The 13,700-nt window shown below is 43.5% G+C and overlaps 1 protein-coding gene across 2 annotated transcripts in view; it reads right to left on the bottom strand.

Moving 5' to 3' along the window:
- The window catches only part of LOC308095950 (protein 4.1-like), a 63,818-nt gene that overhangs the window by 28,588 nt on the left and 21,530 nt on the right, over positions 1–13,700 (bottom strand). For both annotated transcript variants that reach the window (XM_080443133.1, XM_080443134.1), the window contains exons 2-12: positions 10,340–10,728; positions 8,546–8,812; positions 7,328–7,432; positions 6,642–6,684; positions 6,337–6,412; positions 4,411–4,629; positions 3,818–3,905; positions 2,967–3,119; positions 2,777–2,874; positions 606–781; positions 398–487 (exon numbers count right to left, since the gene is read on the bottom strand). In XM_080443133.1, the coding sequence (XP_080299259.1) occupies positions 398–487; positions 606–781; positions 2,777–2,874; positions 2,967–3,119; positions 3,818–3,905; positions 4,411–4,629; positions 6,337–6,412; positions 6,642–6,684; positions 7,328–7,432; positions 8,546–8,812; positions 10,340–10,720 (1,696 nt within the window). In that variant the 5' untranslated portion in view covers positions 10,721–10,728. The remainder of the gene's footprint in view (positions 1–397; positions 488–605; positions 782–2,776; positions 2,875–2,966; positions 3,120–3,817; positions 3,906–4,410; positions 4,630–6,336; positions 6,413–6,641; positions 6,685–7,327; positions 7,433–8,545; positions 8,813–10,339; positions 10,729–13,700) is intronic.

The raw sequence follows: 13,700 nt of genomic DNA, 5'->3' as shown, positions 1-13,700 counted from the left end.
CATCAGGCACCAGGCAAGAGGCAGCGCCTAGGGACCCGAGAAAGAAAAATCCCTGTTTGGGTTCTGGGAGCCGAACCTGAGGTTAAGCATTGAGAGCAGACTGGCAGAAGGCAGATGCTTAATTTGTTAGTTGCCAGGGGACATTTTGTTTTCCCAAGCCGCTTCTGTGTCGGTTAGCTTATTCTGTGAGTGGCTGACCCGGTGTTGTCAGCAGAAGTGAAACACAGATGCTAATCAGGGGGGGGCACAGGTTATGTAACCCTGTGTCCCAGATGACAAAGCTGTGAGGCAGAGTGAGCATGGTGAAACCAGAGCACCTCCAATGCAGCGCTGCAGCGGCTGTCAGCAAGGGCATCAGCAAATCTCTGGATGTAGGCAGGTGATAGGTGTAAGCTACCTGAGGGTGACATCGTGGGTGGAAACGGTCGTGAATCCAGCAAATAGAACCAGTCATCCTGGATTGGCTGGAACTCATACGTACCTCTGGCTGGGATACACAGGGAAAAGTCAAATTTTCCTGAATCATTCACTGACATATGCAACACACACACACACACACACACGCACGCGCACACGCACGCGCACACGCACACGCAGCAATATACCTCCATCCAGGCTCTGTGAATTCCTCTTGCTGGACGAGCGTTGGAACATAGGGGCAGGCCTGTCGATCATAGAGCTGGCTTGGCGGGTCTGAGCCTGGGTCCTACCGCTGTAACGAAACTTCGAACCCAGAGCCAGGAACTTCCTAGGAGTGGTGGCCACTTCCGTTGAGGTCAGCCTGATGTTTACAGAACACAAGGAACGCTTTGTTTTTCAATTTCACACGACAGCATAACCCCATAAAAGCAACATGGCAACATACTGTAGAGGTGTGCACACAATAGTTATTGTGGATTAATAGATTTCCATAGTAGACTCAATCTCAACATATTGAGAGAGCCCAGTTCATCTCACTTATAACTTTATTTATTTATGTATTATTCTGCTCAAAACTAAACTTGACGACACTATACTTTCACATAAAAATGTTGTCTTCTTCAGGAATGGAGGCGACTTTTGGAAACTTTTGGAAATGTTTCATACTTTTTCAAATATATAACTTCTTAAAACTTTCATTTTATAACTGTGACTCAATGGATGACATCACAGCAGCATACAGCTTGAAGGCTCGCTCCATATGGAGCCCACGCTGTTTTCCTCAGGATTGGAACAGTAACAGTCTAGTTAATATCTTACATCATCTCGGAACCTTGCAGGGAAGTGAAATAGTTTCAGACAACCTTTCAAATGAAATCAGTGTCACCCTTCTACGATGAATAGTACAGAAGTTACGTACAGCATAACATGTGTTAATCAATCATTTTCTTGATCTTGACCACTGACTGCCAAATAACACCATACTGTAAATCAGATATTGAGTTAGAGGAATAATAATATTTAGGAAGTTTAATGTCATGATTATAATTATACAGTGTACAGTGTGAGTCATTGCAGATGACTCATACATACACATGACTCATACTATATAGTACATATTGTACAGTACATGCTGAACCGTATGTCCTGTACATACTGAACATCCACAGACAGCTGAATCATACTGTACAGTACACATACAGAAACTACAGTATATGTCTGTTCTTTTTTCTTCCTGGTAACACAGCACCATGAGCTGAGATAGGGTAGTATATTCATTACTCCCATGATATCATGTTTGTGCAAGATGAATACATATTTTCCAAAGCCTACAGCATTGTTCTTTTCATTGCAATTACTGCACTTGCCATGCCTGCAGCGTGCTGTAAACCTACACCAATGCAGACACAACATGGAAACTGAAAGAATACAGGTGAGGAAGATAGAACAGAATAATAACAAGTTGTTTTCTTTAAATGCGCTACTTAGATAAGGAAAGGTTTAGCTGAATCATTTGATGCTTTTGTTATCAGGCAGTGGGTTTTAAAAGTCAATTTTATCAGTTAAATGTAATGCTTTACATCTATTTTCACTGCTCTAAATCCCCTGTATAAAAACCTATATTGATAAAAACAATTCCCGTCCCCTCCTGTAAGCACTGTCGCGGGTAGATCTGCACACTAGTGACAGTATTAGCATAACCTTGAGTGTATTATTGTCATTATGCTACAGTTTCATCAATAACATTTGATCACCCAGCTTGCCGAGCGTCTACACAAACACAATATGCTGTGTTTGGGGGAGGAAAGCCAGGGGGTAGAACGGAGGCGCTACATCCTCCCGTGGAGGCTCCTCACTGCCAAGTGAGCCAGTAGGGTACAATAGCAACGGCATTAACCCATTAAGTAACTGTGTCATTTTTAGATTTGAGCTAAAAAGCATTTTACACTTTTGGCTATTCAAAAATAGCAGATCTACAAGCTCATAGCGCGGCACCGAGTGCCGCGCTACGAGCTTGTAGATATGCTATTTTTGAAAAATCGTGAAAATGTGTGCAAATCTTTGAATATATATATTTTTAAAGCGAACATTTTTAACTCAAATCGTTGCTTCTGGGGGTCCCTGGAACAAAATATTTTGATGGGGGTCCGCGGCCAAATACATATAATTTTGGGGGTCCTTGACATGAAAAAGATTGAGCACCACTGATATAGAAAGATACGTTTTTCAGAAAACTGTTGGGATTTAGGAGACATGTAGAATCGGCTTCAGGTCTCAATGGGTTAAGCGATGTGTAGTAATATTTATTGTTGTGGAATCACAGGAAGACAGTACGGACGGAGTTGTCCATTCCTACCTGAAGAAGGTGTGATGCTCCACACACACTTTCCACAGCTTCTTGGATGCCTTGTAGTTGGGTAGTTTGAAGCCGATTGCACTTTCATATTGTTCCAGCTACACAGACAAGAGAAAAGGACTTACAGTAATAAGATCATTAATCCCATATTGCACACATGAATGAGTGTTTTGTTGAAGCGCCTGTGTACCTCTGAAGGCCTGATCTTGATGAAGAAGCTGCTGCGTTTGTAGGAGACCTTGAGAACTTTGGGCCAGGGGAACCGGTTGATCCTCAGCTTGTCTTTGTAGACCATCAGGCCACTGGAACACACACCTAGCATGATGTCCACCCCGTCAAGATCCTGAGGACAAGGAGACGGAACCATTTTAACCCTAACCATGCGCAATGAAGTTCTATTTTATCGGTGTGCAGTAGCAGCCAGCTCAACTCTTATACAGTAGCTACCGATTTGCAATGTGAACTATCATCCACTGGGGGGCAGCAGACCCCTTCTTTACAAAATGATTATGACATCCATATTTTATTTCAGTCCCCAGTTTGATGCAAACTGGTTGACCTCATTTCTACTATGAAAACTGATGAAGCATGTGTTTTGTCGGGGACAGGTACACCTACTTCAGTAATTGCCACAACACACACGCGTGCACACACACACACGCAAACACACACACACACACACGCACACACTTACAGAAATGTTCTGTAAATATGACACAGGTCTTCCCTGCAGACAGACTTTACACGCAAAACTCAGTGCAGAGCTAAATCAGCTAAATATGAGCATGTCCACTTGGCAGCGACAATGGCTTTTTTTTTGTCCTAGCAAGGGAATCTGTATTACTTTAATTGCCAAGTATGAGGTTCATATAGGGAATGTTTCTAACGCATACACACAAGGTAAATGAATAAATTGACATACAGTACATTATATATTATATTGTTTACATTTTTAGTTGTCCCCTCTAAGTATAATCCATGGACTGCATCATAACCCAAAACAAGAATGTAATGGAGTTGCTCAGCTGGATGTGGGTTTACCTTGGCTTGGTGGAGGTCTACTCCATACATGGAGAGTTTCTTTGCGTTCTCCAGGAACATCATGTCTGCCTGTGCTGGACTCATTGACCTTGGAGCAAACCGGAGCAGAGGTTGGAGAATGTCAGTTCGGAGTTAATCTTATTAAATGTGGCTTGCAGCATGGTTCAACACAAAAAAATAATATAGAGTATAACAACTATTGCCAGAGATATCAGTGCATCTGAACAACACACAGGATCTGGTATTAACATTTGCATTTTAGGCATTTAGTTGAAACTCTTACCTAGAGAGCTGTAAAAAAATGAGAGCACATGTTAGGAGTTAATGCCTTGCTCAAGGACACCTGGAAAGGTCACACGGCTTTTGCCAGGATTGAAGCTTTGACCTTTCTGTAACGGTACTTTGACCCTCTAACTACTGGGACACGTTATGTCAGCCTCATGTTTGTTCCAACACGTGAGAGCAGCTGTATACCATGAGTGTGTACTGTATGAGTGAGCGTGAGCGTGTGCGTGTGCGTGTGCGTGTGCGTGTGCGTGTGTGTGTGTGTGTGTGTTGATAATCCCTGCTGCTGTGCAAATCCCCACAATCACCTGTATGTACGGTGGAGCTCCATCATCTTCTCCTCCAGTTCCTTGGTCTGACCCTGGGCCAGCTTCATGTCCTTGGCGTAGTCCGGTGCGTGGACCTCCGGATCGTACTCTCCCAGCTCCGACTGCAGGGCGTAGGAGCCCAGGAGGGCGAGGGTGACGAAGGAGCATGGCAGACTGCCTGCAAGGATGTCTTTACGCAGCTGCAGACACAGGTAATACCTGCCGTGGGCAAAACAAAACAGTGGGTGCAATGAACTTGGTCATACTCTAAGACAGTTCACCATAAGGTACACATGGTCCACTCTTTGGAATTTTACAGTATTACTCCTGAGTTAAAGAAATCTCCATCCCTCTCATTGTTCACAAACTACAAAAAAATAACAATCATAACAACAACAAAAAACATTACTTCTGATATTATCTACAACAATGACAGGGTTAAACAACTAAAAATGGGATTGGTTTTCAAAATAGTCAATGTGACTTTGCCCTCAATGCCCTCAATACCCGCATATCTGACTAAATACCTCCAAAAAGTTAGCGACACCCACAGCCACAATACTAGAGGGAGCGTAAACAGTGATCTGGTACCACCCACCCATAAAACAAACATGGGTAAATTCTCCTTATTGAATGTTTGATGCTATTTTATATGTTGATTAATTGAATACCTACTGTAGGACCCCAATGAGTGGTTTGGTGTTATCCTTTTAGACAAAGTGTTTGACTGTACTTGTGCTGTTTTTACATTTCTGCCTAATAAAATATTCAATCAAAATCAATCAAATAAAATAATAAAACAAACTAAATGAACCCATATACAGTTTGCCTGTTTGTTTGTCTGTCGCTCTGTCTATTTGTTTTTGTATGTTAAATGTTTCCCATTTCAGTATGTGTAAGCATGTACGTTGTACATACATGTTCTTATTTTGATTGTTTTCACACCGTCTATGATTCTTTCATTTTATTAGAGACCTATCATGAGCCCTTTTGGGCTTCGATTTCTCCTGCACAGCATTGCACAATGTTATGTGTGCTAATAAACTAAACTAAACAAATTTCAGGAAGCCGGTTAAAGGAGAATTCCTGACATTTTAAGTGTTATCTTTGATGTGTAGTTACTCACTCACCGAGTTATGAGTTTTTCCAGCGATCCCCCTGTCTGTGAGTCCGGTCGACCCCCACTATTGGCATAGTGGGAGGCGCGTGTCTTAGTGAAAATCGCGAAATCTCGCGTCTCGCAAGATTTCCCGTCCTCGGCTCACTGCGCTCCTCGGGAAACGCGAGAGGAAAACATTCACGTCGCTGACCATGAACGCCAGCTCGTGAGTGATAAACAGTGCATGTGAAAGTATCAGGAGACACCATGAGGAGGATTTGTGGGGAAAAAAAGAAGTTTGGAGCTGTGGAATTAGGCGATTTTCACTAAGACACGCGCCTCCCACTATGCCAATAGTGGGGGTCGACCAGACTCACAGACAGGGGGATCGCTGGAAAAACTCAACGCCACTTCATAACTCGGTGAGTGAGTAACTACACATCAAAGATAACACTTAAAATGTCCGGAATTCTCCTTTAAAACAGCCACAAACGGAGTAGGCTGCAATTAGGCTTGAATGGTGTTACTGCTGATGTCAATGCAACAATCATGTTTGTTGTGCAGGCAGAGGTAACAGGCATCAGATGTGGAACATACTGTACACAGTTTTGATTTGGAGGCAGGGGCATCATATAGAGTGATTTATATTCTTATATACTGTATTTTATTCTTTACGTGTAATTTAGAGTCATAAACCCCCATGCATACATCTTATCTACATATACAGTATGTGAAATGAGAAAAATAAGTAAGTAACGTAATATCAGACAAGTTTCCCCAAACCCACTGCAACGACATTCTACGGGGAGCCATTCCATGTGTAGTACCTGGTTATGTCCTCAGAAAGCTGAGCTGGATCAGGCGGGTAGAATTTCACATTAAATGTGAACTCATAGTTGGGGCCTAAAGAAAGAACATGTAGATGTGTTAAAGTAATCGCAAAAACAAAGATGGTGGAATCTCTTGTGGATTTAGCCTGAGTTATACTTAATGCACATTAAGCTTATTAACCTATTAAGACCTGAGTCCAATTCTACAAATGCCCTCTAAATCAGTAGTTCAAAAATGTTACAGTACAGCTTGTACTGATCTACTGTTTTCGGTAAGCATTACGGTTCCTGGTTTGTCTTACCTTGCATCTGTCTGCGAAGCTCTTTGGTCAAGTCCACCCATACCTGATGAACAAAATGGAAATACATCAATGAAATTGAGAGTAAAAAACAAATTTGGGCGTGGCTGGTGGTGATGCATGTATATTATTGGTTTTCATGGAGAAAATCCTTGACACAAAACCTGCAGCCCTGAGCATGCAGTTTCACAAATTGACTGGTGTTGAGACAAGACATCTCATGAAGAATGGACATATTATTGTTTTGGTGATACTAAAGCCAACATCTGGGACTTATTTTAATGAATAAATGTTATTTTAAAGGTAGTGTAAATGATATTTTTTGGTTAAAACGTTATGATTGCTAGCAAAATATAGAGCTAGTTAACACTTATTCTAACAAAAAAATAATCACTTGCACCTTTAACCAATCTGTATGGAAGAGTAGGTTAGAAGAAGCATGTTTACTGTAATTTCAGACATCATTGTAATTACCTCTCTTTCGGGACAGGGAGATAATGGACATAAAACTTACAGATTGTGGCTTTAATGTGTGACTTGTACCGTAATACATGCTCAACGCAGCAGCAAAGTCCATGAATACAGTATGTGTCAGAGTGATGAACAATGTAACAAACTAATTAATTCTAATCTATGCGAGATCATATCTCTATATCTTCCACTGGTGTAGTGAGCAGACAGTGTGATACCTTCATGGTAGGTGTCTCCCAGATGGCCAGACCATAGTAGTCTCTCTCCAATATGTTGAGCTGGTCACAAACCTTCGTGAACAGATCCTGGCCTTTAGCATGTTTCTATAACACACACACACACACACACACACACACACACACACACACACACACACACACACACACACACACACACACACACACACACACACACACACACACACACACACACACACACACACACACACACACACACACACACACACACACACACACACACACACACACAAGAATTTAATAAATGAGCCCTAATGTGCAGAGCATTAATTAGCAGATGGTGATAACAGAGGAGTATCCCAGTGGGCTCATCACAGTTTCAGTGTTACCCCCCATGGGCCCATTAAGCGCAGCTGTCGAGTCCAAACAAAAAGCATTGTCTAATGTCTAGTAATGGATGCTAGCGAGTCAGTGGGGGTTTTATCCAATACCTAGAAATCAATATCCTGGTATGCAGATCGCATCCATTGCCGACTTTTGGATAAATACATTCAGCTATTCATGGGGTTTGCTACCACCACTAAACCAATCACAGCAGCTGAACTGATTTGAAATGAACTGTGGGCTGGTAAATTATGGCTAGGTAAATTAACCACATGGATCCTAGTGAAAATAGCAGATCAGTAGCCATCAGTAGGTCTGTCGACCGTCCAATCGGGCATGTCGGACATATACAGTACTGTACTGTCAAAATCTACTGTCATAAGGGAGGGCAGGTCCAGACTAGGGTTGGGCCGGTGTAAACATTTTCAAATCGGTATTACTAATCTTTTACCACTAGGTGGCACATGCAGGTAATCCAGCTGCTCCTCCTGAGTGGAACAATAAAGGAAACATGAAACACACAATGATATTATAATAATATGTCTCTTTTTTCTTCCACACTAAGGCACAGTGCGCACAGAGAATAGTGTGATTTTCAGCGCACTGGTGTCTCCACCAGATGCACATCTACTGTAGTATATTCTGCTACTTGCTGCTTGAAAACATAAACTCACAACAACAGAAAACAGACCAACTCCACCATCACTCTTCATTCCCATCCTCTCCTTCAATTCTCCTCAACGGGGGAAAGACAACCCTAGATTTACTTTTCTTTTTGCCATCATCATAGTGTCCACCATCACTCCTAATAAATCAAGAGATGGGAATGATGGGAATCATTGAGTTGTCTCTTACGTCCAGCTCACACTCGTAGAGAGTGTCGTCCAGCAGTGTGACTTTGATCTGCATGATCTTGGGTCGCCGAGGGGCTTTCGGAGGTTTGGCCTCTTCCTCTGCCGTCTTCTCCTCTCCTCCGTCTGCCTCTCCCTCCGGTTTGGACTCCTCCTCTTCTTTCTCTTTCTCTGGGGCACCGTCTGTCGCTCCGTTCTCCTTGTCTTCCTCTTTCGCCTTTCCAGCCTCGTCCTCAGCGTCGATGTCTTCTTTCTGGTCTACCTGGACTGGCTGGAGACACAACAACAACAACATCTAAAATATGCTGCTTCGTTCTGCTGGTTCTACTGTATGTGTTTTTTGACCAATATCAGAAGAATAAGCCTTCACACTGACAAATTCCATGGAGAGGCTCTATTCAGATGCAAGAATAGAACATTTATTTACATACTGAAAAAAAGAGAGTGAAGGTTTTGGTACAGCAAATACCTCAGTACTACAACGTAAGAGTAGCAAAACCTGAGTCCTCAGCCCAAAAGTTGGTATTCAGGTAAACTGCTAAACAGCGCTGGCAAGCTAAACAAGGCAATGTTGATGAATAATTAAGAGCTGAGCACAGCAAGAAGCAAATAAAACACAGTTCCTGACGGTGGAGCAAGTTCTTTAAATAACCCCCCGATCGGTAAGGAAAGGAACCAGCAAGGCGAGCCAGACAGCCACAGACAAACCTTACTTAGGTTACTACCTCAGGACTCTGGGGACAAGCTGGCACAGTCTGACTACAATAAATGAGTCCCTTATCTAACACCGTGGCCTCAGGAATACTGAGAGAGACAGAGTGAGAGAGAGAATTACTCCTATGGGAAGGCGAGAAGAGATTTTTTACAGTGTCATGGCTGTGTTTAATTAGGCTGTATAATGTAAACCAGTCTCTTTATTTGAAGGAATAATGGACATGCAATATATTCTAAAGGCACTTTTGGTAAAACCCCAAATCAGAAATCTGTCTAATAGTCATCCATCCCCTCTGGACACTGAGAAGCCTGTGTTGGCTGTATGTTAACACAGCAAACACTGTTAAGGTCTTTACACATCGGACGTGACGCGACACAAATAAACAAGTAAAACAACCCGAAAATGCTAAATATTCGGCCGGCAAATTTTGACGTGTCTGCCTACACACATCTAGTGCGACGCGTATAAAATTCATAAAGTCAATAAAGTTATCTGTGGCGCGCACCACAGAGAAACAATGGAGTCTACATCCTCAAGTGATGATGAGCTGGTCATGGTTTTATTGAATAATAAAAATAAAAATAATAGAAGTGTTTGGGTACACCCAATATTGACCTTGAGAACAGAAATGGGTGAGTTCCACACTACTATCCAGGAGCTCAAATTGTACCACAGCCGTTTCAGGCAATACTTTAGAATGTCCATCGGACAATTTGAAGGACTGCTCCAACAGCTGGCTCCACGTTTGCAGAAGGAGAGGAATTATTTCCAAAGAGCAGTTCCGGAGCAGTGGCTAGCCACATGTCTGAGGTACTGTAGAATTAATATAATAGGCTATATTCAATTTGAGGAATGAGACCAAGTGCCGTTTTCTTGAAATTTGAATGAAATTTGAATTTAATGCTGCCCATATAGTAACTATACATGTTAAATGCACATACTTGTACAGTATACAGTATATTACTCAACAATTATTATTATTTTGAATTTTTCAAGTCATTAATTTATGAATGTGTAATTAGTGGCTTGTAATTGAAGGGTTGCCAGCTATCAACAGGCAGCTCATTCAGTGTGGAGTGTCACCTGTGCCTCAGCGCTGCTGACCGAGCGCTGATCGAGGGCGACGTCTCCCTCGATCCTCAGCTCCGGGTCGGCCTCGGGGTCGGCGATGGGAGCCTTGGGCTCGTCGCCGTCTACCCCCTTCTCCCCCTTTTCACCCGCCTCCCCCTCGCACTGCGACCGCCTCTTCAGGAAGGACGAGAAGAGGCGCGAGAGGCCGCGTCCTGCCGAGGTGCGCGTGCGCGGCTTGAGCTGCTCTTCCTCCGGCGAGGTCGGGCCGGGGCTCCGGGGCGCGGCCGGCTGGGGGTCCTGGGGCTCTGAGGGCCCGGCGGGGTCCTGCAGGCCCTGATCTGGCTCCTGCTCACGCGCCTTCTTCTGCTGGTTTTCCGCCTCCCCTGTCGTCATGGCAACAGCTAAGGGAATAAATTAAAGAAGAGAGAGAGTGGTTTTTGGTTAAGTGGTTTACCTGAGATTGCATCATGTTGTTGACTTAAACGGTCATTACACTGTGTGGCATGATGGGAAAACTGGACACATCCCTCCCTCATCCGCTAGACTTTGTGCGTGTTAAAATTGACCCAAATTGACTCTTATGGGTTCATTTGGGGACATATTAGACTCTCAGCATTACATTGTCACTGAGGATTTCACTGCGATGTTCTTTCTCTTACAGATGTTTACCGGAAGCAGGAGGATGCTAATTGTTCGTGAAATGCCATGCCAACACGAGCAATCAAAGTAAACACGCACACACACACACACACACACACACACACACACACACACACACACACACACACACACACACACACACACACACACCCCCCCCGGAGCAGGAAGGAGACAGAAGGCAGGAGACCTTCCTAATGATTGTATCCACAGTGGGAGACAGACCCCCAGAACACAGTACACGTCAGCGGGTAATTAAAACTGCTGATGTTGCCCAGCTCCAGTAGGTGCAGATGGTGTCAGGGGGGGAGTTAGGGGGGCTGACAAGGTGCTCGCTCAGCGCACCGCGCAGGACAACTGCTGCCGCCGCAAAAGGTGCCGTTAAGAAAAAAGAAAAAACGCTTTATTAGACCTGAGACAAAACGATAAGCGTTTATCAAAGGCAATAACACAGCAGGCCCTGACACAGCCACGCGCGCATGTGCACACACACTGCATGAGTGTGTGTGTGCGCGCAGCTGGGCTCCAGAGATAGGTCCCACGGCACACAATATGGAAGAGTCATTAAACTCCAGCAATGTCCATGTGTTTGCAAACACATGGACATTGCTGGAGTTTTTTCCATGGAAAAGGGGGGTCTTATGAAGTAAGGAGGCAAAGGTTTTATAATCCCCCTCTTGCACTCCAGTGCTATTGGGTATGTGTTGCTGTGGCAACACTGCCTGTGTCATTGTGCTGGAGGTTTGCTGCTTGGCTCTATTGCCTAATTTATGCTCTGTCGTACGACTGTCGTGGACAGAGAATAGCCTACAGGCTATTTTCGGTCCACGACGCCGTTGTATGATAAAGTACACATAGGGCTTAAGCTGGTGATTCAGCAGGGTAGCAGCATGGATGAGAATAGTAACAGCGTGGATGAGCCACCGAGGCCATGTTCTCCTCATGATGAAAGAGGACAGAGTCACAGAACACTCCTTTCACATGAGGATTGTGAGGAGAGAGAGTCACAGAATACTCCTTTCATATGAGGGATGGAGTCACAGAACACAGTGTATCTGATGTTCACATGAGGATTGAGAGGAATAATTTGTCTCATTGTGGAATTTTTTGTGGCATTGGCAAAACATGGCAGTGGAATTCAGGAAGAAGGATACGAATCCTTTTCGTCCTGTTCCCTACTGTACCTGTCTACTAATGAAGGTGACAGGTTAATCTGCTTCATTCGAGGAGGCACTTTCCCTCATTACTGCCTGGGAAGAGAGCCAAGGGAACGGGACAAAAGAATGGTCCAGGATTGAGCTTCTCCTGCCTCCATATCTGGCCTGGCAATCAACGCTACACATTGACAACTCATTCATGTAATAGGGAACATTTTTACACAAAGCTGCATGTCAGTCTGGGCAGGAAATTAGAGGTTTGCTCAGAGGAACCCTTAAAGGACCATACCAGTGTTACTACATGTCATTGTCCACTGTCAACATCAGCCACATACAGTAGTTTACATAAACCTCAACCATTTCCCCCCAGCTTGCTTTATTTTTTAGATATGGCGTTTGTTTACATTTTGACCATATTAAACTAACTGTATCATAAAAGCCCTCTTCAAGCTAAAAAAATGAAATGCAGTACTAATTTTCCAGGTGTATTGATTTGATAAGCCGATGCGTGGATGTGAATGACTTGTATTAGAATAATACAGTAATCTTAAAAAATAAAAAGTGTAGTAACTTTCAAAGGGGTGAATTACCTATAACTAGCAACTTTAAAGTCTTGTAGAGTGTTTTCCCACACTGTTTCAACATGTATGGCAGTTTAAAAATGTAAGCTGAGATCTACTGAAGTATATACACTGACTGCATACACTTTTTTTGAAGACAGGGGCAACCTCTGCAAATGGCTAGAAGACAAAATCAGACTGGTATGATCCTTAGTTTAAGCCAGTGGTTCTCAACCTTTTCTGGCCGTGATCATAATCATAACTGGGGACCCCCCACCCTGACAAGCACTTGGAATGTAGGTGTTGAGGCATTACATTTAGTTTGACTCGGTTCCACAGATCAATATTGTGAAAATAGCAGATTATAGATCGGCTATTTTCAAATGTTTTGCCTCTTTCTTATATTATTTGACAATTTGGCCAACGTTAGACCAGTTTTTGTAGTTTGTTGATTTTTCTTTGCTTTATATTTATTCCCCCCCCCCCCCAAAAAAAAAAATCATGTGGGGACCAGACCCACCGACCCACAGGTTGAGAACGACTTGGTTAAGCAACTCTTATTCTAACCAGTCTCTGACCATCAGTGTCACACTGGTGATGAACAAGTCAAAGGACAGTATTATACCCACTGAAGAGTCCAGCCTGATTTACACTTTGACTTATAACGGTGTTGCATGTCTAAAATAGAAGATCGACAAACTCGCAATGCGTTGCAATGCAATGCATTGTGAGCTTCTAGATCTGCTATTTTTGATACGTGACAGCATCGTACGACTGAGAATAAATTGAGCAACACTCTGAGGTTCCTCGTGTATAAGGAAAGCAGACCTGAGGTCTGCCCAGAGATCTCAGCCTGCTGACACACTCCGCTGCTGTTCTGCCCTTAATGCAGCCGCTCTGTAATTGCCATCATCATGAATCCGGTGTCTAAATATTCCCAGGGTTGACGGGCCCTCAGAGCACAGGGGCGTGAGACACAAGTCAAGCAGATCACTACGC

This window comes from Gymnoscopelus braueri (genome assembly GCF_963280865.1).
Source record: "Gymnoscopelus braueri genome assembly, chromosome: 11".
NCBI classification, from domain to species: Eukaryota; Metazoa; Chordata; class Actinopteri; order Myctophiformes; family Myctophidae; genus Gymnoscopelus; species Gymnoscopelus braueri.
This window is presented reverse-complemented; position numbering and strand designations above follow the sequence as displayed.